Here is a 26117-nt window from a genome sequence, read left to right as displayed (position 1 = left end):
ATAGCTGATTTTAAATTTGTATCTTCTTAAGATCCAAAACATTTTTATAAAAATTTCCTAGTATTTCTAAAAAAATACTCTTAACCCAATATATAAAAGATATATATGAAAGATTTATTAGAATTTAAATGTGGAATAGAGCCTTCTGAAACTTTCATTTTTTTTAGAGACATACATTTCCACACTCACATAGTTTTATAAATAATTTAGATTAAAATATTTTAACTGATATTTTAATTAGAAAATATTTCAAACATAAAGAAAAGTACCAAAAACATAGTGGATCTGCATATACTTCCTATTCAAATTTAAAATACCCATATTTGCTTCAGATTTGTTTTGATAAATAACACTTTTTAGATATAGTTGAATCATATACTTATAAAACTGAAGGATAATTTACAAAATATATTAAGTGCAATTTTTGTAGATGCATAAGGTCATTGACAAGGTAAAGTAATATAGCTGGTTAGCAGTTAAGAAGGGACATAAAACTTGCTCTGTGAATTCTAATTTACTTCTCATACTTCATACCATATAGATTCATTGGGAAGAAGAGTTCATTGTATGAAAATTTGTTTTACAGAAATTATTTTAGAAAATATGTAATTTTCCCATTGACTTGAAGGATACCTTTACTGAATATCTAGTCCCAGAGTTTTATGAATACAGGAGATAATTATATAATTTTCCTACTAAAGAGAAATAGGCCCCAAAACAGGTTTATTATTGAAGAAAACGATGAGTTTTCACTTATGGTACTTGTACCAATTTCAGATTAGATTTTCGTTATGGCTTTTGCTAAAAGGCTGAACTGAATAAAGAAACAAAATAGTTTTTAATAATAAGTTATTTGATGTCAATAAAAATATCATATAACACACAAGACTACTTTCGGTATGTGTTGCTGATGAGTTTATTTCAGAAATACAAATTTAAACTTTGATTACATAACAAAAGATAATCACATAGGTAATAAGTTTCCAACAAACATTAATATTTCCCTTGGCCAATAAAGATAATGAAGACAATATAGCAAGTATTCACTTCATACTAAAAATATTTTGCAGTTTTGTTAGGCTTAAAGTATGTTTACAAGATTGCACTAATCTAATTAAAATTTTATTTCTGGTTAGTGCCCTTAACAATGTATCTGAAGGCATCACCAGAAAAGTATTTAAAAAACAACAACAACATAAAAAAGCCCCTTAAGCTTTGAATATTTGTGGAACCAATCAGTTGTAGAGCAAAAGGCAATAAAACAAGATGCATCACAGAAATGTTCCTTATGCTTTCCAAGATGACTAGAGCATCAAAAAGAGAAGTCAAGGTGGGCGGACTAGAATGAAGTTTAGAGGGAGGCCTCCCATGGTCTACAAATTCTATATTTTGGAATTTACTTTTCAAAAACTCTTCTTTTTAGTTCTTTGAATGTTTATGCTTATAGTGTACATTCCTGTTTTGTGGATACATTCTTTTATTTTTCTTTGGGACATTAATAGCTATTTTCTTTTGGATAGTGTCCATTACCTCCAAGTTGATTTTTTCCCTTTCTATTTGTTTATTGGATCTTGATTCTTTCATGTTAGACTTTCTTAGATTTTTCGCTGTCTATTGACAATTCAAACGGGGGTATCACAAACCTGAGTAGAAGCACTGTGCTTATGAGGAAGGACTATTAATTGTGGGCCTCACCATAAAGGTGAGATCTGTCCTGTTTCACTGAGAAATCCCCGATGCCAATATCTTTAGGTCTTTTCTGTTAGAATAGTCAGACTCCCTATATTGAAAGACTATTTTCATTTCTTACCTGATGGCATGAGGTGGAATCCTGCCTGCCAGCATTCTTGGAACCAAGTCATTCTAAGTATGAACTGCCATTCTAACAAGACCTTGAACATGTATCATTTGCAGATATAAATAGAGAACAAGATAAGTTTGCAAAAAGGAATTTTAAGAGGACTTATAAAAATAAAAATTATTATTTGAGCATAAGTAGATTTCTAAAGTAATTCTATGATACATGATTTAGAACACTGGTACACATTTTTTATATTGCAATGTTATTAGCATAGATATAATGGTCCTATAATATTAATTTATCTTGGTGTTGAACATTAAACACATTATTTAATCAACCATATTTTAAATTCCTGATGATAAAAATAATGTACTATTTGACCTGCATCTGTTCCTTTGTAAACCATTATAGCACCAAAACCAGAGAAGACAATGGGATAAAGTGTTCTAGGTATAAGGACATTAGACAAATCAAGCACAATAAAGGTTTTATTTAACTAGATAGTTATTCATATTCCAGGTAGCTTAATAATATTTTTCCTATTCTATAAAAATTAGGAGACCAAATTATCTTCTATAAACACAAACACACCACAGAGCTGGGGATAGAGCACTGAACTAATTCTCTGTTTAAGACTTGGTTGCCCTGGCTGATGTGGCTCAATTGGCTGGGTGTCGTTTGTGCACTGAAAGGTCATTTGTTCAATTCCCAGTAAAGGCACAAGCCCAGGTTGCAGGCTCGATCTTCAGTAGGTGCATGCAGGAGGTAGCCAAGCAATGTTGCTCTCACATCGAAGTTTCTCTCTCTCCCTCTCACCTTCCTCTCACTCTAAAAATCAATAAAAAATATTTTTAAAAAGACTTGGTAGTTGGTACATTTTATATAACAACCGAAGTAATTATATTTAAAAATTAAGTATCATAATGTAGATTATAGTATAACTATAAATTGTCACCATATTGCATGTAGAGTGATAATGTTGGAAGAGAAAGTCTTTTTTCCCCATAATTTGAAATGCATCAGTGATGATGCTCTGCAAAATTTGGCATTTAATGCATGATATTAGCCAAAAATAATACATTCTGCAACATCTGGATAAAGTTGCTAGTCCAGAAAAAAAATACAATCATACCAAACATGCTGACATTCTGGCATTGCGACCACACGACCATCTCTCTTCCTTTAAATAGTGGCACATTGGAAATCCCCACTTTTCTTGGGTACATTCTGCAGATGGGGAAAAATATGGATTATTTCAATAAAATTCTTCCTCTTTCAGTTAAAGTAAATAATCTATTGAGAAAGCAAATCAATCACTGAGAGAGTCAAACAGTAGTTCAACATGAAAGTGGTTATGTTTAACAGTTCATTCCAGTTTCTTAATTGAAAGCATATTAATGTAATGAAAATGGTATTTTCTCAACAACAGCTGTTGGTGTTTAAGCGCCAACAATTTAAAACCAACCAAAATTATTTCTGTAAGATTTAGCAAAAGCAGTTTAAAATAGAAATACTTTTCATGTTCAGTGTATAGTAGATGATTAATGAGATACTGGACATTTACTGCTGACCTGACTTTCTAGAAAAATGATTTATCAAATATGACACTTGGCAGTTTATTACAGAACAATATTAATTCGCTCCTAACAATGTTGAAGCATCATTTTTTTTCAGCCACTGTTCACTTTTCAAAAAAAAGAACAGCTGTAAAGGCTTTTCTTTTTTCATCATATTAAGAGGCTGACATATTTTCAACTGTGATTCAATCTGGCTCAATTGTATTTATGGTTCAAGTAACAATAACAAAAATCAACATTCATTGCTTGTCCAACTGATGTAGAGTTACATATGCAACTTGCTGATGCTTAAACACCTTATGTAGAACTATTAGGAAGTTTTTGAAAAGGAAAACAAACCAATTTCTATTTTAAATGAAAGCCTGAAAAATAAGAGCTTAAATTTTATCAAAACTGACAAAAGAAAATTGTGATAAGTGAAATTATTCTACTAGATTAAAAAGTAAAACTGAACTAAAAACTTGAAAACAAGAAAACTCTAAAAGAAAATACGGAGGTACATTCCATTAAATAAATTGTTGTGCTATGAAGGATCAGATGACTTTAGATTAAAATAGAGAAAGTTTAAATTTCACAGAGATCATAAGCCTGTGAAAATGTTTTCTTTCAGGTAATAATTAAAATTTATAATAGACCGTACTAATAATCAGATGGAAGATATGGACCTCCCGGGAATAGAAATAATAATGCTACTATTTACATAGCATTTAATATTATTAGCACTATTATAAGTGCTTTAAATGTATTAACTGGTCCCCACAGCAATTCTATGAAGTAGGTATACTCTTATTCTCATGTTTCAGATAGAGAGACTGAGCACAGAAAGGTTAAGTGAATTGCTTGCCTAAACTGCAAATCTAGCACATGGCACAGCTTGAATTTAATTCCAGGAAGTCTGATTTCAGAGGCCATGCTCTTAACCTACAAGATATATAAACAATATCACTCACAGTTACACAGGATTCATGGAGCCCTTGAAACTTATCCAGGTCCTAGGGACCCTGGACCACTTCCTCTATTTCCAAGATGACTTGAAACAGTGTCTTGAGAAGGTTTTATGATTTAACTGAGACACAATTACTTCTAAATGAAAGGGCTACTATAAGTCGTTTAATTTTCTTCTTACAGACAGAAACACCTAAGTCTTACTGTAAAGGGTAAAGAATTACAAAGATGGGTTGGGCTATTTATTCAGAGTGTTTAGGAAAAGTACTAACCAATAAAACAGCTAGTTCTTCCTCCTCTCCATTCATTCTCTCCTTGTTTCTTGTATTAAGATAGCACTCAATTTTTAGCTGTTCAGATTAGAGACTGCAATTTCCAGACTTAAGTGCAGCCATTAGGATAGCTATAAGACTAAGTTTTGCAGAACTGAATGTGGGCAGAAATGATGTGTGCAAATTCTAGGTCATATGCTCAAAGGGAGGGGCAAGCCACCTAGGACCATGTAAAGAAGAGCAGCACAGGATGGCGCAACAAAATAAAAGGATTCTGGGTTCTTGGAAGACTTTCTGTTACAGAGCTCTCATACCAGCTCCAATCACCTACTTCTGGACTGAAAGGTAAATATCCCTCTGTCACTGTTACTTTGAACCTGAACCACTTCACATCTAAATCTTTATCTTAATGTAATGCTTTCCAAACTTTTTATAGCTCAGCACTCTTGGAATATGGCGAAATTTGTATGTCAAACTGGAATAATCAGAATATGATGATTGTGTTGAAGCAAAACCCAGGGGATGCAGGAAGCCGTGTCTCGGGAACACTCACAAAGCATCCATAGTTGGATAGTTTTGTCCTAATTATGCAGAAGTCTTCTTTGAGGATGTGATATTTGAGCAGAGACTTAACTGAGAAAGCAAACCATGAGATTAAGGAAAGATCTAATGAAAGAAAAAAAACACAAAAAACCCAAAGAAACAAACTAGGTTTTAAAAGGATTAGTTAATACCAAAAAAAACCCATAATACTAGATTATCTTATACTTCAAAATGATAATTAACTAGCAATTTTCTAACTTGTAATATCTCAACCAAGTGCCTAAAAAATGAACTTGTAACACTGGGAAAGAGGAGATGAAAGTCAACTTATTGCAAAAATGTGAAGAGAATCCCATTTAAAAAATATACGGTGAATTTGTAATGAAAGATATAATTAGTGTACCATCACTGCTCTGCAATTCACCTTATGCTGCTAGGAAAAAAGCATGTCTACTTGCCTGAAAAGGTAGAACAATCCTACCTCGGTAATAATCTAAAGAAAACTTTGGAAAAAATTACTACTTAATATTAGATTGCAAGTGCAACAGTATTTCTGGAAAATTCATTCCATTGAAAGGGGCATATTGTTTCCAGGAAAAAGATTATAAGAAACCCACACCCAAGTTACTCCCAAATTCTTGACCCACAGAAACTGTGAGAAATAATAAAAATTATGTGGCTTTAAGCCATTTAATTTTGGGGTGGTTTCTCAAATAGCATTCGATGATACACAGTGTAGAAGTAGCAATAAGGAAGCTAATTATCTCACACAAGGTATGTGAAACAGAAAAATCCACTGCTTGAGGTGTATGGGAAGTGTGCTTCCTTAGGAAAAGGTTAGTTTTTCTATTAGAAAGAGAATAAAGAAAATTTCAGAGAAGAGGTTACAGAATATACCCAATTTTGGTAATGACAGACTGAATTCTGAAATGTGAAATTTTGAAATTTGAGGAGAGGTGGAAGACAAGTCACAACAAATGACATAGATACATTTGATTAGAGGTACCCCTCTGGATGCTGACTCATATGGACTTTGTCAATTGGTTCCTATACCATCTAGCTGTTGACTGTGTTTGACCAATGGTGAGTCTAGGCAGAAGATTGGAGACAGAAAAGACTGAGGTCAGACTATTCATACTCTTGGCTGCCTCTCTGAGAGGTAGCCACCCACTGACCGAAGGTCACCTCTAAAGCCAGCCAATCCTTAAGTCATTCTCCTTTAAGGTTTCAGTAACTTCTTCCTCCCCTTATCCTTTTGAACTTAGGCATGGTAAGCCCCCAATTTCTACACTATTTCCCCTCCTCTTCACCCATGTCTTTGTAAATAATCCATTTGTAAATAAAATTCAAATTATTCTAATTGATGTGTACCATCTGCTTAACTCCCTGATTCCCATTTCTCTTAGAGTAAAAGACCTGTAATGTCCTACACAGCTCTACACAACCCTCCACCCAAAGCTATGACCTCTCTGATCTCCTCTCCTCTCCTACTGTTCCCTCACCACCACTCCGGCTTCCTGCTATTCCTCAAACACACCAGATTGTCTTCTTGTATGGAATGATTTTCCCCCAGCTATCCACTTTGTAACTTGCTTACTTTTTTCAAGTCTTTGCTGAAATCTCACCACTTAATGAGGCTACCTCTGTTTCCCTATTTAATTTACTTACTTAAGTTATTTATTGTCTGTCTACCCCCCTCCCAACCCACACCATTGCCCTAGTTTACATTAGAATATAATGTAAGCTCCCTGTACGCAGGGATTTTTGTTTCTTTGGTTCACTGGTGCTATCTCAAATTCAATATATATTTTTGAACGAATGAATGAACTTCTACTATTGTAGAAAAAAGATAAATGCTAAAATAGGTGATAATGAATATAGATGTTTATAAAACAAGTAACTTAACCTCAAGAATTACTTGTCATAGCAAACTAGCAAAACTTATATCCAATATTCTCATGGCAATTTCACAATTAATTTTTAACTTTGCCTCCCCACTACCCAAGCTTTCCTTCATTAGCATTACTATGTTATGTTTTTAGCCTATCCATTAGCACTGCTTCATATAAGCTTTGATCAATGTGTGCTTTTATTATTTTAACTGGCTACCCTACTTACCAGCTTTGTGTCATCTTGGGAAAGTTACTCTCTTTATAACTCAGTTTCCCTATCTGCAGAGAGGAAAACTGCAACAGTTTTGATATTAAATAAAAACGTAGGTAAGGGCTTAAAACAGTGCTAAGTACATAATAAGTGCTTGAATAATGTTATAATGACTGTGATTCTAAAAAATTAATATTTACTTCTACTTCTGCACTATCCAGTTATTTTTCCACGAGTTTTACATTACCTGGTACTTAGTAGGATAGAAGACACTGTTTATTTAATGAACAGAGAATGACTAAACTAATACAATCTGTTCTGGCTTTCCACTCTTTAGAATGGCATCTCTGAAGTCAACAAAAATAATCAATCTTGGCTATTATTTTTTTTGACCAGTCCATAAATTTCATAGTATTAAAATTCTCTGTTAAAATTTGCTTCTATTTTTATTTATTTATTTATATATATATTTTTATTGTCTAAAGTTTTACATATGTCTCCTTTTTCCCTAATTGACCCCCGCCTCCCAGCCATTTTTGGTTTTGATAACAGGTTCTTCTTTTCAAAGGCCCTTTCTTCTACCTACTCTTCAAACATTAGTGTACTCAATATTACATTATGGCAAGTTTTCTGTTTCCCCTCTTTAAATTCTTTTCTTGGGCAATTAACATCTACTCCTTTAATTTGTCCCTACATATCTCCAGTATCAACTTCTTTCTGAATTTCTAAATAAGAATTTTAAACTGTTTGCTTAACATTTCTAAAATTAAATATATGCAAAACCAAACTAATTTCCTGAGCCCACAAATCTGATCTTTCACCAATAATATGTCATTATATAATCAACCAAGCTAAAACCTTGCCATTATCTTTAGCCCTCATGGCCTCTCCCCTGACCCATTTCCCCACCATCGGTCACCAAGTCGGTTGGTTTACCTTTGAAAAAGTCCTGGTAAATTGTTGACTTCTCCTATGATTCTTATCTAATGTACCCTTGCTTTGACATTGACAGCTGCTTCCTAACTAGTCTCCCTGTCTCTGATCTAGCTCCATGCCTAAAAATGTAGATGAATTTATGCAACTCTTTTGCATTAAACAAACACATAAAAGATATTTTTATGGAACCAAGTATACTTTGTCTCTTACTGAATAATATTCTAAGGTCTCAGCATACCATTCAAAGCTCTCACAATCTGGCCCTAATTTGTTTTTCTTTCTAGCTATATTTTATTTTTTAAGAAAATTTATTGTTATTATTTATTTTTTTATATTTTCATATCTTCACCTTCACTCCCACCTTACTCTCTGCCATATATCCATAAGGACTTGCCCTACTCAGAACATACAACATAGTTTCTGCCTCTATGCCTTTCTCCACAAAGTTCTCAAAACGTCTTTCCCTATCTCATTCATCTTTCTAAATGAAGACCAAATGTCACCTTTTTTAGAAAGCTTCCCTTCATAAAAAATTACTCCCTCTTCTAGTTTTAATAGCACTTGGTTTAGATGCTCATCATTCATTACTTTTTTCATTCATTTTTTTCAATAATTAATGTTCCTAGCTGATTAAGATCCATAGGGGCATGAATATATTACTCTCAAACATACATGGAAGTTCTATGTAATTCCTTCTGAATTCCTCACTATATCATAAGCTCCTTAAGGGGCTAGAGAGTGTCTCATTTTTCTTACACTTCTAGTTCTATTATATAATCAGGATATTAGTACTTCACTTATTCTTTGGTTGAAAGTACAGCTATGTAATCTCAAGGGAATATGTAAAGAATCTTATACACAAAAAAAACCCCAACCTAAACACAGTTAAAAATGTATATATTACTTTAATACAGTCATGTCTATACTAAAACACTGTTTCTTTTTAAAAAATATATTTTTATTAATTTCAGAGAGGAAGGAAGAGGGACAGAGAGATAGAAACATCAATAGTGAGAGAGTCACTGACTGGCTGCCACCTGCACACCCCACACTGGGGACTAAGCCCACATCCGAGGCATATGCCCTGACCAGGAATAGAATGGTGACCTCCTGGTTCATAGGTCGACGCTCAACCACTGAGCCATGCCAGCTGGGCATAAAACACTGTTTCTTAACGCAATCAGTCTAGATACTACTGTCTTGGTATTTTCATGCATGGCTATAATAATGGCAAAGTCTGGTGCTGAGCAAAAACATTGTTGGCCTGACAAACACTGTGATAGCAGCTTCCCAATGGCACTTCTCACTCTTCGAGACAAGTTTCCTCTGCTTGCTCTTATAGACTCCGTATAATCTTTTATCAAGACTTTAGTCTTGAAATGGAACATCTGAAATATTAAGTCAAAAAGACAGTGTTGACATTAATATTATAAATCATGTTGTTTCCCATGAAAAATTTATTCACTGTGCCAGACTGATGATGGAAAAAAAATTGGACAACTTGCTTAAAATTTGTTTACCACGGGGGGAAAAATGTGAGAATACATATTTATAACAAAATATTTTTCAAGATCATTTGCTCCAAAGTATACAAATCCAAATTTGTTTATAAAACTAGTAAAATGTAAGTTAGTTCTTTTTAATCCTGTTTTCAAAAAGTGGCCAGATGACATGAAGAGACATTTCTCCTAAAGAAGACATGCAGACGGCCAACAGACATATGAAAAGATGCTCAACATCACTAAGCACCAGGGAAATGCAAATTAAAACCACATTGAGATACCACCTCATACCCCTAAGAATGGCTATTTTTAAAAGTCAACAAATAGCAATGTGTTGGTGAGGATGGGGAAAAAAGAGAATCCTTATGCACTGTTGGTGGAACTGGAAACTTATGCAGGCACAATGGAGAACAGCATATAAATTCCTCAAAACACTAAAATAATATATGATCAGCAATTACACTTCTGAGTATTTATCTGAAAAAAATGAAAGCACTAATCTGAAAACATTCATGCACCCTATGTTCATTGCAGCATTGTTTACAATTGCCAACATATGGAAGCAACTTAGGTGTCCATCAAAAGAGGAATGGATAAAGAAGATACAGTATACATATACAATGAAATATTCCTCAGCAATAAAAAAATAATGAAATCTTGCCATTTGCGACAACATGGATGGACCTTGACGGTATTATACTAAGTTAAATAAGTCAGAGAAAGACAAACACTGTATGGTTTCACTTGCATATGGAATCTAAAGAAGCAAAACAAATGAACAAAACCAAACCAGACTTATATAAACAGAAATCAAACAATGGTTGCCAGAGGGGAGGGGAATGGGGTGAAAATGGTGAAGGGTAGTATAGTCAATAATATTGTGATAAGTTAGCATGGTGACAGATTATTACTATATTTAGTGTGGTGACTGCATTTTCAGGTACATAAATGTCAATTCAAGTATTATACACCCCAAACTAATATAATATTGCATACCAACTATACTTAAAAAAATAAGTAAATTTATTGTTTTTGAAAAGTCTGTTTTATATTCATTTGATAGTCAACTTTCCAATAAGAATTTCTATCAGCTTTGATTTTATCTTTTAAGCATAACCTATTTCTCTTTACTACTTCTTTTAAGTGGATATATTAATTTTCTATTTTAGATTTAATTACATTCTTGACTTTTTTATTTATCATAAACACAGAGAACTTTTTTAATGCTGAATATATATATATATATATATATATATATATATATATATATATTATTCTGTATGAGCTTCAAGAACCACTTTATATTAGTCACACAAAAATGAGGAGCAAAAGAAATGGGAAAATATATTAAAACTCTATATCTAACTACGTCTAGGAAGCAAAAGATGCCCTATGATATAAGTAAAATCAGTGCCAACACTCTGGAAAACACACAACTGACTGAAGATCAGATACAGCTGTCTGTGTGAGGTAACTGTGCAAAGACTGCCAAGTACATCTAAAAATCTCTGTGTTCATCCCATACTAATTGGCAAGAATTTTTCTGAGACATAAGCCAGTTGAATGGTGAGAAGTAATGTGATATGTAACAAAATAGTTAAATCTACAAGGCTAACAGTAGAGTCTACTTATCTGCTCTAAAATTACAAGACCAATACCTTAGTCAAGCTGAGATAGCTCCCGATAGCCTCTGGCTGAATTACTGAACAAACTAATAAACTGTTAATAGTTAAGTAAATGAAAACTTAAATAGGCATTTACTATGAATCATTATTATATAATTTTACTTCTTAAAAAGTAAACTTATAAAACTTTGGGAAAAACAAAATTTATGGCCATTATTACACTGGCATAGATTTAAAAGAATGATTTTCAAAAACTTCACATTATCATTCAAGTGCAGAATCATAGCAAGCAAGCAGAGTATTTGTTTATGCAAACCCAATATAATTTAAAAAAAGATTAAAACTGAAACTAAACATCATGATAAATAGAGGAGAGGTTCAGTTGAAATAAAAGGCATGTTTCATAAAGTTCCATTGAAGTGACAGGATTATATGATTAGTCATCAGAGACCTCCAATATCATCTAATTAACCCCTTTCTTTTCACAAATTTACAGGTGATCCACAAAGATTAACTAATTTATCCAAGGCTACAGCACTTTACTTCTGTAACCAAGGCTACAGAAGTAAAACTTTAGTCAAAGAGTTTCTTCTTCTATGTGGTATTCTTAGACTCCCTTGAGCATTTTAGGTATCATTATCTCTATGCTTCCCAAGTAACTTATTTAATATAGAACCTATCACACTGCATTACAACTGACCTGTTGTCTGTCTTCCCATTGGGTTGTAAATTTCTTTAAATCATTTTATCTAGAAATCCCTGGTATCTAGCAAAGTGGGAAGTTGGTGGGTACGCAGTTTCTCGAGTGTCTCCCAAATTTCAGCACATTTTATAATGAATGTTTGTTGATAGTCTCAATGCCCAACATTGTTGTTCCTAAATCAGCTGTTTTGTTCTCATAATTTTAGTCTTCATTTTAATTTAAGATTGGTTTTAAATTAGTGGAGCTGCTAAGGAATTTCTAGGCTCCAAGATTCAGATTCTGGATCAAATATGAATGACTTATAGAAAGGCTAAAAGAAAGTTGTCTGACAAGAATTTCAGATATAATCAATCATGCATTTGGTTTTAAAGTTTTATTTAAAGATTTTGAAGTGTAATTACTTGTAATTTATTGTTGATTTTTCCATTTTCTCAAAATTTGTGCTATAATTCTTAGAAAAAAATTCAAATAATGAACAAATGATACAGTAGGCATCATAATACTTATAAATGAAGAAAAATATTTCCTCTCCCAACTCTAAAGTTTATGAATTTGGAAAATCCCTGTGATAATCAGTTGAGAAATTGAATTTCTTATGTAAAAATTGAACTGAAAAGAAACAAACATATTCTTTTATATTTGTCAAAACAAAGCAATTGATTTTTTTAAACAAATATATATTTAGCATCTGCTACATACCAGATACTCTTTGGGACAGTTTACAGATAAGGTGATTTACAGCTTAAATGACCATATTCACTTAACTTAAAACAAACATAAACTTATATTTATTTTAAGCTGTGGGTTACAGCCAGTGGTGCGATGACGCTGGCTGTAGTGGCTCTAGGGAGAGCTGATTGTGTCATCCTTTCCCAGTGCAGCCTTCAGTGACATCAGGTTGGTAGCTTGAAACTGGTCACACTGGGTGTATTTACACCATGGAAATCAGGAAACATTGACTTTAGGGCTTTTATTCTGGGGCAGAGCCAACCACTAAACATTTACCATCACACCACTGGCTATAACCATTAATGGGTCATGAAGTCAATTTAGTGGATTGTGACCAATACTTTATAAAATTTAATAGAAAGAAATGGAATAAAAACATTGGCATGCATTGTGTTGTAAGAGCCAGTACTTTTCAAAGAACAAATATTAACAACAAAAAAAGAGAGTATTTTTTGTGAAATGTCAGTACCAGTTTTATTTATTTATTTATTTATTTATATAGGTATATACATACTAGACAATGATGTAAAATGTATTTCTTATTATGGATCTGTGTTTTAAAAAATGTGAAACTACTACTATATTCAAGAGAACAAATATAATTTCTTCCACAAATATTTTACAATCTTCTGGCAACTATATGTGTTGTGGTTAAACATTACTTGTTTGGGAGAGAAATAAAAACTTCATCGTTAATAGGTGAATATTTGGAAGCTTTTTGTTTCTTCTCAAGGAATACCAAAGAGGAATTATAATTTATGATCACAAAGAAATGTGAGTTTGTGTAGATTTAAAGTTAAATAAGATCTCTGTCTCACCAGGATAGTGTGTTCTCATCATTTTGCTCCAGTAGTCTATGGAATGTAAACATTCTTCTCTAACCTTCTGCTTCTTCTCTTTGCTGAGAAGGGCAAAGCCAGCCCAGTACCCCAAGAATTCCCAACTTCCTTTGTCAACATAATAATTTCATCTCAAGATGTCTTATCAAGTGCCTTATTTCTTGTTTATTTTAACCAGTGCTGAATAAGTTTTTTCATAAGCTATACTTTCGTGTTATTTCTTTATTGAGCATTTGTTATATATTACATATTATGGTGAATACTGGGCATTCAAAGAAAAATTTCACAGATAAGTTTTTTGTCCTAATGTTGCTGAGTCTATTGTGAGAGAAAAATATTAAACCAGCCTTGATTAAATAGTGTGGTATGTACCAAAGCAAAAATCAAAAAAACGTGAATCATGCCCTTCTCCTTTTTTGAGAGCATTTTTATGTTACTCTTCTCAACCCTCAAAATCAGGACATAAAATAGGGAGAAGTCAGAAGAAAGGAGGAAGAAAGGAAGAGGGGGTTGGGCAGTAAAAAGAGAAAAAGGGTGGATGTTTTGAAGATGTTATTAAGCTATTTGACAGTCAGACAGTCATTCTTTTTTCTTTTTTTTTAATATATTTGTATTGATTTCAGAGAGAAAGGGAGAGGGGAAAATGGAAACACTAATGATGAGAGAGAATCATTGATCAGCTGCCTCCTGCATGCCCCACACTGGGATCGAGCCCACAACCTGGACATGTGCCCTTGACCGGAATCGAACTTGGGATCCTTCAGTCCATAGGCAAACACTCTATCCACTGAGCCAAACCGGCTAGGGCCAGACAGTCATTCTTTTTTTTTTTTTTTTTTTTAATATTTTTATTGATTTCAGAGAGGAAGGGAGAGGGATAGAGAGACAGAAACATCAATGATGAGAATCATTGATTGGCTGCCTCCTGCACACCCCCTACTGGGGATCAAGCCCACAACCCAGGCATGTGCCCTTGGCCGGAATCGAACCTGGGATCCTTCAGTCTGCAGGCCGACACTATATCCACTGAGCCAAACCGGCTAGGGCCAGACAGTCATTCTTAATACCTGTCTACTTTGCCTGCCTCACAACAGAGGCTGAAAAAATCAGTCACTTTTCCAGACTCCCTTGCAGCTAGAAGTGATATTGTGAATCATGTCTAGACAATGAGAGATGAAACAATTCTGCTAAGAAATTTCTGGACAGACTTTTTTTTCTCTCCTTAACAAAAGAAGAGAATGATTGAGGAGGAAGCTTCCCACTTCTCAGGAAGACATGATGCTGATAACTGCAGCAGTCACCTTGCAGCCCTTAGAGGGAAGTCCAGATGTGAAACCAGTGTGCCAGTGTCACCAAGTCAGTGAACCACCTTCTGACTTTTGGTTACATGAGGAAATTAATGGCTTTATTGCTTATGCCACTGTTAGATGAACTTGCTATTTTTTACAGTTAAAAGTATTAAAACTCAGGTTCTGGTTTAGTTGCTAGGAATGGTTAACCACTATTTTCTTTCTTCCCAAGACGTGGCTTTTCAGAAGTCAAATGCCTCCTACATTGTAGGTAGAATTTACCCTAAAACTTTCACATTCTCCTTTCCCCTGAGGCCCATGTGGCCCACACAAATAGAAAATGAATTTAAAAAATAAGAAGGTAATTATATGGTACAGGTTATAAAAGGAGAAATAAAAAGCAGGATATAGCTATTAAAATCATGCCAGTTCAATAAAATCTTAATCCTAGTAAACAAAAGACCTGACATCTACATAAAAAAGCAGAACGGGGGAGATGCCACATTTATCTTATAATGAATACATATATTTATTGAATCTTAACACAAAATAGCAGCCTTTAAAGATAGTACTGCCCCATAGACAAAAGATGAGTACTTCCATGTGCTAGGACACTCAGAGACACCTTACCCTTAAATATTCCAGAGAAAAACAAATAGTACCAGGTCACTTATTAAGCTGTGAACAAGTTATAGGGCACAAAACTAAAGAGAGGGGCAGAGTTTAGAAAATTGTCTTAATCCAGTGTTAGTGAGGAATTATTTACCAATCCCAAAACTGTCTCCCTCTCTGCCAAAGTCTATGGCCCTATCCAGTTCCTGCACTCAAACTAACCAAGCTTTTCCATGTTTAAGAAGCACTATTCTTAAAAACAGGTGATGGTTAGAATAGTCTTCAGTTTCATGTTTGGTCTCCGCTTTATATCTAGGAAGAACTAGAATTTGTGTGTCCCCAAGGTAAAGCTTCCCCTACTCACTTCATTTGATCACAGAGTCTCCTATGCTTGTATCTCAGGTTTTGGTTTAGATTCTAGTCCTCTGGTAAAACTGGAACCCATTCCAGAATGCTAACACTGGGTTGTAACCCTGGTATTTTAAAATTTCACAGAATGTCCATAGGAGGCTAAATGTTAAGAGTGTGACTCTAAAGCCAGACTTGACTGGTCTAAATGCTAACTTCTTCACTTATTAACTGTGACCTGAGGCAGGTTACTTGACCTCTCTGTGATTCAGTTTTCTCATGTGCACATGGACAAAATAAAAACAGTACTACTTGATAGGGGTATTATGATAAATAAAGGAGTTAATAAAAGTAAAGTATTTGGAATAGTGCTTCATTCATAGTAAGTGCTCATTAAAAGATTAACATTTATTAACCAACATGGATAGTTTTGCACCTGATCAGAAACTCTTTCTGTATGTGCTCAAAATTTCCATTAAGACTCTGATAATAGATGCCAACTCATATCTAACTGGAGTTTACCTTTTGATTACCAATATAAACAGCTGGGGCAAATACTTCTGTTAGGTTAGTTCCCCTAGCCTTGGTCCCATGATTTCTGGTTCACTTTCTGTTCTCTACTGTTCCACTGTTAGGGTCCCAGTGAATCTTATAGTTGAGAATCACAGGTCCTGACAATGCCCGGTTTTTGGTCATGATACTGTTCTGCTCAAAAATTCTCAAATCCATTCTCTCCTCCTTCCAGTGCCCTATTCATGCACTATATACTACACACACACACACACGCACACACACACACACACACACACACACACACACACGTAGAGAATACTAATCGCCTACCAATATTCACTTTCTCTTTTTTTTTTTTTAATATATTTTATTGATTTTTTACAGAGAGGAAGAGAGAGGGATAGAGAGTTAGAAACATCGATGAGAGAGAAACACCGATCAGCTGCCTCTTGCACACTCCCTACTGGGGATGTGCCCACAACCAAGGTACATGCCCTTGACCGGAATCGAACCTGGGACCCTTGAGTCCGCAGGCCGATGCTCTATCCACTGAGCCAAACCGGTTTCGGCTCACTTTCTCTTTTGTCACCCACAGAACTTGATTTCATTAGAAGCTTCACTGTGCTCTTTAAAGGATACTGTCTCAGGTGGGAGAAGCTCTTCTATCTTCATATTTCTTTCCATTGTGACTGCAATGGCTGAAGTAGCTATTATGTAATCATAAGCGAAAGGCTAAAAACACTGCAGAGACCTTGGCCTTCACACTCTTAAATCATATGAACCAGTGTCAGCTACTACCCTACAGATTTTTCTGGAAAACAAGAGAAAAATAAATCATATGTGGCTATGCTACAATAGTCCTATTTCCATGTATTTAGAAGTCTGTACTTAGAAAACTTTCCCAAAATATGATTGTTCATGTATAAAAATTATCAATCGTGTTCAAAACTTTGGCCCAAAACTTGGTCCTTCCTTAGTGTTTCCCACCATGCAAGTCGCACCATCACCTACCCAGTGGCCCAAAACAAAAAACTGATAATCCTTGACAATTCCTTCTCCTTTATCTCCTATTCCTTTAAACAATCTTAAATGTTTCTTAAATTCTTCTATTTTCTCTATTCCTACTACTGTTGCCCTAACTTTAGTGCTCACCTTTGTGGTCTCAACTTATGAGAGAATGTCCTATGAGTTCTATGAGACCCTCTTCTGCATGTGTAAGTATAGGCTTTATCATTTGTACTCTACCCTTTGTAGGGCTATAAAAACAAAGTTCAAGTTTTCCATGATACACGGATACCCTTTGTAGCTTTAGTGTTTCCATCATGTTTGTGGGCTCCTGCATTCTCCTATATATTGTTTTGATAAGTACTATGAATCTTTCCAGTATGTCAGTGCTTTCAGAAAAGAAAATTTTACAATAATCAGTATTTTTAGTTAAATGGGGAGGAGGGACAAAAGATAGGATACATATATACATTATACATAATGTATACAAGGTGGGGCAAAAATAGGTTTACAATTGTGAAACAGAGTTCATTCTTATATTATTTATTAATTATTGTATTATTTTCCTTTACAACAACTGTAAACCTACTTTTGCCACACTTTTTATATTTAGTTTTGAACTTATACTTGGTATATTTTAATCTGTAGAAATTCCAAGGGCCTGCATTTGGGAGTATTCCCCCACAAGGATTTGAATTTGCTTCTACATGGAGCTGAATGAAGACTGCTTTATCTCATTCAAGGTCATAGCTTAGTATAGACTTTACAGGCTCAGCTCCCCCACCATGCAGAAGCCCAATATTAGTGCCTAGATTCCGGTGTGATAAGCGTTTGCCTCGGGACACTTGTCTGCAACCTTTATGGCTCACAGTTCCCTGCTCTGGTTTCAACTCCTCTTCTTCCTTCTCTCCTTTTAACTCTTGTGATTTTTCTTGATCCACAAAGAATCCTCCCACGCTGAAACCGGTTTGGCTCAGTGGATAGAGCGTCGGCCTGCGGACTGAAAGGTCCCAGGTTCGATTCCGGTCAAGGGCACGTACCTTGGTTGCAGGCACATCCCCAGTAGGGGGTGTGCAAGAGGCAGCTGATCGATGTTTCTCTCTCATCGATGTTTCTAACTCTCTATCCCTCTCTCTTCCTCTCTGTAAAAAATCAATAAAATATATTAAAAAAAAAAGAATCCTCCCCCGCTTTTGTGTGGATTCAGTAATGCTTAAAAAATACATGTTCTAATTTAGCTGAGATCTAGCTGAACTTTAATAGGAGGGATCCTCAGAAAAAAAGTCACATCTCGCACCACGTTAAAGATGGAAGTGAAATACATGCTTTTTTGAAAGGAGAAATCATGCTTTATTCCTCTACATCCTCTAAACTTCTAGCATTACACACCCATAGCAAACAGAAAGATTTAATAAAATACATCTATAATGATAAAAGCATAATATGCTAGTTAGACCAGATGTCCTTCCTTCTGGACAAAGCCGCAGTGGGTGGGGGCCGAGGCAGAGGCGGCAGAGGCCCCTGGTCGTGGCAGCAGGCGGGGCCCAGGGCCAAGGCCCTTGCACAGATTTTGTGCATTGGACCTCTAGTGCTCAACATATTTTTATTCAACCTCAAGACGCATTTTCAGGTGAAGTGCCTCTACATTTACAGCGATGAAACCAACTGTAAATCCTCAAAGACAGCGACTATATACATATCTAGCCTCCTCCAGTAAATTCCTACTGGTAACATAAATTGAGATACAATCTACAGTAGAATAGATATCATATGCCCTTGACAAATGTGTTTGATACAAAAACGGCAGGACAAGATTGAAAGATGCCATTAAAAGATGATCTGCAGCCCTTCCCCCGTTTAAAAAAAAAAAAAAGTAAATGGAGGGATCTTTGGGAGAATCACATTCATGCCCTATAACACATTAATGCTGGGAACGAACATGAAAGTAGATTAACGGCTTTCAGAGGTTACACCATTTATATTTGACTCTAATGTTCTGCAGTTTTCTGGAGGGCACTAATAGTACTAGAAGGCTTCCTGGCCTTGGGCTGGGAAGAGGTGAGGAAAGACAAAGCACAAATCTATTTCATGACAACGTTTGCTCCTAGAAGGGGCTCCTATTAAGGCCAAGGAAGAAGCTCAGTGAGACCAGCTGGTGTGACTATTTGGGGTCCGAGCTCTTTCTTTACTCTCCTGCATTCCTAAGCCTCTGAAATGATCAGGTAAACTCACAGGAAAAGTAAAATTATCTTTCATCCCTCAGATTGGGCCTCAGGACTCAGAGCACTAATACCAATTTCTGACAGAATACATAGTAGGCTGAACAAACACATATGGATGACCCAGTCCAGAGGCAGAGAAGGAAAGTGATGTTCTTGTCTTCTGTTCAGTTTTAAGAACAACAAAACAAAAATTCCAGGAAACCTCCATGCTCTTCATGCCTCACTATTGAGAACTGTGTCTCTTATCCATTACTGTACACATGGAATTACAGTAATAATTTAGATTCAGAGTCACCTGCTTGTGAGGCTACAAAAGGGCTCAATCTTCCCAATAACCTACGCCTGAGCAAAATCAGTTAGTGAGGAGGAAGAGATACGTGGACCTGGACAGGTAACCAGTAGTGTTTCCTACAGCATGTTTCTACCTTTCTGGGAAAAACCACCAGAAGAAATTCTCCGACTTCTAGGGGAAGAAATAATGTAAGTATTGAAGACTTAATTATGATAATAATCAATATTAAGACAAAACAATGAAACATGTCAAGCTTAGACAAATATATATATTCTATAAAGCACTGCAATAAAACTGTTTCTGGTATTTCTTGTTCTCCTAGGAACTACTGGCCCATAATATATAAATATTTAAGGGCAGTTTTTAAAACATATGGTCTAACTTTGGTATTCATAGTGGCTCAGAGAGTTTTGAGGTACTTTTGAAAATTGACATTCATGAAAGACCACCTCTATGGTCTACCACAGTGTATTGGGTAAACATATTCATGTAAAACGCATAATGTTTACATAGTACATATCATCATAAAAGGTTGTAGTACACATACCAGACTTTTCTAGTATACTATGTTGGACTATTAATAACTCAAATTTACATCCCAAAGGGCAACACTGCCCCAATTCAAACTCAAAAACAGCTGTGCAAACAAAGTGAGGGTGAGGGGTAGGTGTGTAAGATGTGAAGGGAGAGACACATGACATACTTGATCACTCAGAGATATAACTCCATGGCACCTAGTGCTGGATATATGACAGGAAATATGCATGCAAACATCTGGCCTTATAAGTTAGTTAAAATGTAATGATCAAACTGTATAGTGGTAGATTTCTATTTTAGTAAGGAATACTAGTACTATATAGTATAGAGGGGTGGGTAAAAATAGGTTTATAGTTTTGAGTACATAAAACACAGTTTATTCTTGTGTTATTATTTGTTATAACACTAGAGGCTTGGTGCATGGATTCGTGTACCAGTGGGGTCCCTCGGCCTGGCCTGCGGCTCTCCAACATCCCCAGAGGGGTCGCAGATTGCAAGAGGGTGCAGGACAGGCCGAGGGACCCCACTGGTGCATGATCGGGGCCCAGGAGGGACCGCGGGAGGGCTAAAGGGCAGTCCGGCCCGTCTAGCTCAGTCCCAATTGGGGGCTGATCAGGGCCGGCCAGCCGGGGAGGGACCGCAGGAGGGCTCCAGGGCGTGTCTGGCCGGTCTTGCCCAGTCCCGATTGGCCGGACCCCACAGCAAGGTAACCTAGCGGTCGGAGTGTCTGCCCCCTGGTGGTCAGTGCGTGTCATAGCTACTGGTTGAACGGTAGAGCAGTTGCTTAGGCTTTTATATGTAGAGACTATTTTCCATATAAACAACTATAAACCTATTTTTGCCCTACCCTGTATGTTGTATACACAAAACTAGACTACATTCATATCCATCTATCCAAATAGTCATTGCTAAATAGTCCAGAACAAACTCTGCCACTGCCTGCCTTCATACACACACATATATATACCTGTTCGTCAATACAGGTAAGCTATCAAAATTCTAGTGATATTCATACTTACCTGTGGACATTCCTTGCTTGTTTTATATCTGCTCCCCCAGCACCACCTTGTTTGTGTCTATTTCCCAACCCTTAACTTCATTGATAATTTGGTTTCCAGCTCTATTTGATTTTCCCAGGTTTTCACTCTGAGCTCTATACTTCAAGGATTTTGGGGGGCTGTTTACTCTAGCTCTTCACTCTGGACTTTGATATACCCTTCTGGGCCCTTTTGGGTTCATCCTTTGGTTCAGATCTGCAAACTAGTACATAAGTAGAGGCCACCTAAGTCTCTGCATGGGAAGGATTGAAATAACTGCAAATAATTTTTTTCTACAAATCATCTTCTAGAATTCTGTATATCTTCTCATGGAACCATCATAAATACCTTGTTTTCAACCATGCTGTTCATCAGAATTACCTATAGAACTTAAGAATACTTATATTCAAAAGATTATACTTCAGAAGGTCAAAGTAGGTCCCACATACTGAAAGTAATACATTTGATTCATTGGGTAACCAGAGTTGAGAATCAGTGTTTACAAAAATTGTAAGAGGTGGTTCATATGGCCTCTCTTTTACTATATAGCCAAGTTAAGGCAAGAAAAAGGAGATAGGAGTGTGTTTTTTGAGATGAAAATTGAGGCAGTCTAAAGCAGGTGTCCTCAAACTATGGCCCGCGGGCCACATGCGGGTGTTTTTGCCGATTTGGTTTTTTTACTTCAAAATAAGATATGTGCAGTGTGCATAGGAATTTGTTCATAGTTTTTTTTAAAACTATAGTCTGGCCCTCCAACGGTCTGAGGGTCAGTGAACTGACCTCCTGTTTAAAAAGTTTGAGGACCGCTGGTCTAAAGGAAGGCAAAATTGCAGCATAAACCGAGGTTGCTTTTGTTATTCATATGACTTATTTTTCTACATTTTTTCTCCTATATTTTGGCTTTCCAACTCTTGCCTCGATCTCCAAAATATGTGAAGTTACTCATATTCATATATCTCCACCTAATTCATCATATCATCAGTCCTGTTTCTTCCTGCTTATTCTTTGCTTTCCTGAAAGCAAAACTCCCAACTCTGTTCATTTCAGGTATGTATGAGGAAAGCAAGTAACACTAAGATATTATTATTAGCTTTTGCCACATAAGTCTAGTATTGTTTCCCTGATAATCTCAATGTTTCTCACTGGTTAAGACATTTTTTACAGGAAGGCCTTTCCATGAATTGACTCTGTTTACAAGAAAGAAAAACGAGAGTTTGTAGCTACCAGTCACCTTTCCAACACTTTTCTTATCTGAATCTGGGAACCAAAAATTTCCTATCAACTCAGTGAACAATGGTAACTTCCAATCTAGAGAAGAGAAGGGGAAACTGCCTTTACAGAGGCCGGATACAAGACCAATACTTGAGAATCTGTTAACTGAGAGGCTTCCATTTCAAGTGTAAAAATTTGGAGTTATTTTATTCAATTATTTTTCTCCCAGAAGACTCAAAGAGAAACACTGACTATGGAAGGGAAAGAGAAAAAACTGGATTTTGAACACTTATCGCCCACACCTTTGTTTAATCTGTCTGTAATACCCTTCCCACTTCTTTTCTGATTAATTTCTACTGATCTTCCCAGTCACTATATACAAATGTAGTGTATATGTATGTATGTATTTTCTGTTCTGGGAAGATATACAGGAAACCAAAAATATGGATCTGGAAACTTTTGCTTTAATTTTTAAAATATTTTTATATTATTTAAATTTTCTATTCTAAATAATTTTTTACAAATAAAAATGTTAAGTTACTAACAGGGATTATCTGATTCCTGGGATTAAGGGCCATTTTTAAATCGCTCAAGGGTGAAGATGAGATAACATACATTTTTATATCACCTGCTTAGCACTGTGTGGGACATAGTTGACATTCAGTGAATGTTTATTAAACTGAACTGAACTTTGCTTTTCATCTATTTGAATTTCTTCTTTCTCAAATTATTCTATGTAAGAGAAAGGGACTTTTTGGGAGCCCTCGCCATCTCCCTTTATTATACACCAGTGACCTGATGCACAAATTCATGCACATTGAAAGAAAATTAATTAGAAGGTGGCTGGCTGGGTGGGATTGGGTGAGATGGGCTGGACACGCCCTGGAGCCAACCTCCCGAGGTCCCTCCCTAGCCCACTGCACTTGGGGTGGTGCCGTGGCTCAAAGGGCATCTGTGGAGTGAGTGGGGTCCCTCCGGCAGGTGGGGTCCCTCAGCCTGCCCTACGGGGATTGGGCCGAAACTGGCTCTCCGACATCCCCGAGGGGTCCGATAGTGCGAGAGGGCACTCTGCAAAGTTGCTGTTGTATAGGGTGTGGAATGCAAACACAAGTGTGCAGTAAACCAGATTCGGGGCCAACAGCGCCCTGGCAAAAACAAAACCCAAGGCCAAAGGTGGAATTGTGCGGCCCAGTGAGGAATCGGGCTCCCTCCTCTCTGGTTTCGGGGTGCATCACCCAAGAACTGCTGCTGTCAAGTCACTGCAGCTCAGCAGCTCCTGCGTTGAGTATCTGCCCCCTGGTAGTCAGTGCTCATCATAGCAACCAGTCGGACGGTCGGACACTTAGCATATTAGCCATATATATATATATATATATATATATATATATATATATATAATGCCAAAGTGGTTATTATCTTCTAGTAGTCTGAAATGCAGCTGCCAGTGTAGGAACAGTGATTTTTTTTCCCTATTCCTAGTCACTTATTCAAAAGAGAGTATTTGCCCCATGGTGGGAAATACTGAAAGTAGGTCTATGACCTGATGATGCAGTACGATGGCTGCAAAGGTCCAACAGGATCAGGGATGATAGTCTTAAGAAGAGAGGAGTCCTTTGGAAGGGGAAGGCATCTTTGGGAGCATGATGATAAAGAAGAAAGAAGGAAGCAGGAAGCTGAAGTTAATATACTAAAGGACAATACCTCTGAACTGAAAGACATACCAACTGTCTACACCCACTCCCAATATAGCCTATGATTAAAGAAACTCCTAGCAGTGTTATTGACCATAGCTAAGATCTAGAAACAGGCCGTATGCCCAATGGTAGATGAATGGATAAAAAACAACAACTGTGGTACATATACACAACGGAATACTATGCAGCTGTGAACAAGAAGGATCTCTTACCCTTTGAGACAGCATGGTGTGACCTGGAGAATATTATGCTAAGTGAAATAAGCCGGACAGAGAAAAACAAATATCACATGATCCCACTTATATGTGGAATCTAATGAACAAAATAAACTGATGAACAAAATAGAACCAGAAACATTGAAGCATGGAACAGACTGATGTATTTCAGAGAGAAGGCAGGGGGTGCGAAGAGATTAACCAGAGAATTCATATGCATATATGCATAACCCATGGACACAGACAATGGTGCAATGAAGACCTGGGGAGGGGGTTGGGAGTGGAGAGGGTCAATGGGGGTAAAATGGTACATCTGTAATACTTTCAAAAACAAAAGTAAAATTTAAAAAACCCATTTCATTGCACCTAAAGAAGAGGAAATTTTTGAACTAAGAACCATACCTCCCTTACATAGAATCTTATGCTATTGTTGGTCCAGAAAAACACTATACACTTAATATTTTAAAAGCTATAAAATTCTGATTGTATTAAAGAGTTTTTTTCTTTCTTTTAGAAAAGATGCACAAAAATATTTTAATATAGTGTAGATATTTGGGTAAATATTTTATTATAACTATATTTTTTCTTTTTTTAGGTTCACAATTTTCTCCAAATTTTTATATTGAAGATTTTTGTACTCTGAATAAAATTAGAAAAATGGCAAGAAAAATATATATTCTCCATATACATTAAACTATTGTTAACTTTTTGCCAATTTTTTTCTCTGTCAATATATCTCTATATATTAAAAATTTTTCTTCTATGCACCTTTCATAAAAGATACTTTAAAAATCTCTGATATAAAAAAATCCAATTTGATTAACTCTTTTTTATAAAAACCTTTGCCAGGTCAATGGATAACCTCTGTCTCACCCAATCAAATTTCAGTAGAATTATATAATGATAATTTTTACCTCTTATGCACAACTAAATAAAAAGTAAAAATTTCCTATTCATCTGGATTTTAAAACTGAGAAAAGAACAAACAATACCATCCATATGCACACAGCTTCCAGGCTTAAGAATTCTTAGCAAGAGACACTGGATGTTCATTAAACTAATAGAAAACTGCTATGTTAATATTAATAAACTAACCATCTGACCTGAACCAGCAGTTTTGAAACCATATCTTATTAAGAGACATCCTATCTAATAAAAGAGTAATATGCAAATTGACCATCACTCCAACACACAAGATGGCCACCCCCATGTGGTTAAAGATGACTGCCCCCATGTGGACACAAGATGGCCGCTACAAGATGGCTGGCAGGGGAGAGCAGTTGTGGGCAGTTGGGCATGACCAGGCCAGCAGAGGAGGGCAGTTGGAGGAGACCAGGCCAGCAAGGTAGGGCAGTTGGGGGGTACCCAGGCCTCCAAGGGAGGGCAGTTGGGGGGGGGGCAGGCCTGCAAGGGAGGGCAGTTGTGGGTGATCAGGCAAGCAGGGAGGGCAGTTAGGGGTGACTGGGCCGGCAGAGGAGGGCAGTTGGGGGAGACCAGGTCAGCAGGGGAGGGCAGTTGGGGGGGGGGAACAGGTCTGCAGAGGAGGGCAGTTGGGGGAACCAGACA

General features: G+C 36.2%; 1 protein-coding gene across 6 annotated transcripts in view; it reads right to left on the bottom strand.

Annotated features, from left to right (window-relative positions):
* The window catches only part of METTL25 (methyltransferase like 25), a 107944-nt gene that overhangs the window by 44249 nt on the left and 37578 nt on the right, over positions 1 to 26117 (bottom strand). For 5 of the 6 annotated variants that reach the window (XM_079774502.1, XM_079774501.1, XM_079774504.1 and 2 more), the window contains one exon: positions 2934 to 3028. In XM_079774502.1, the coding sequence (XP_079630628.1) occupies positions 2934 to 3028 (95 nt within the window). Of the gene's footprint in view, positions 1 to 2277; positions 2630 to 2933; positions 3029 to 26117 lie in introns of those variants that run through there. The other variant, XM_079774506.1, reaches the window with a different exon arrangement.

This window comes from Cnephaeus nilssonii, assembly GCF_951640355.1.
Source record: "Cnephaeus nilssonii genome assembly, chromosome: 6".
NCBI lineage: Eukaryota > Metazoa > Chordata > Mammalia > Chiroptera > Vespertilionidae > Cnephaeus > Cnephaeus nilssonii.
The sequence above is the reverse complement of the archived record's forward strand: the minus strand, read 5'-3'. Positions and strand labels throughout refer to the sequence as shown.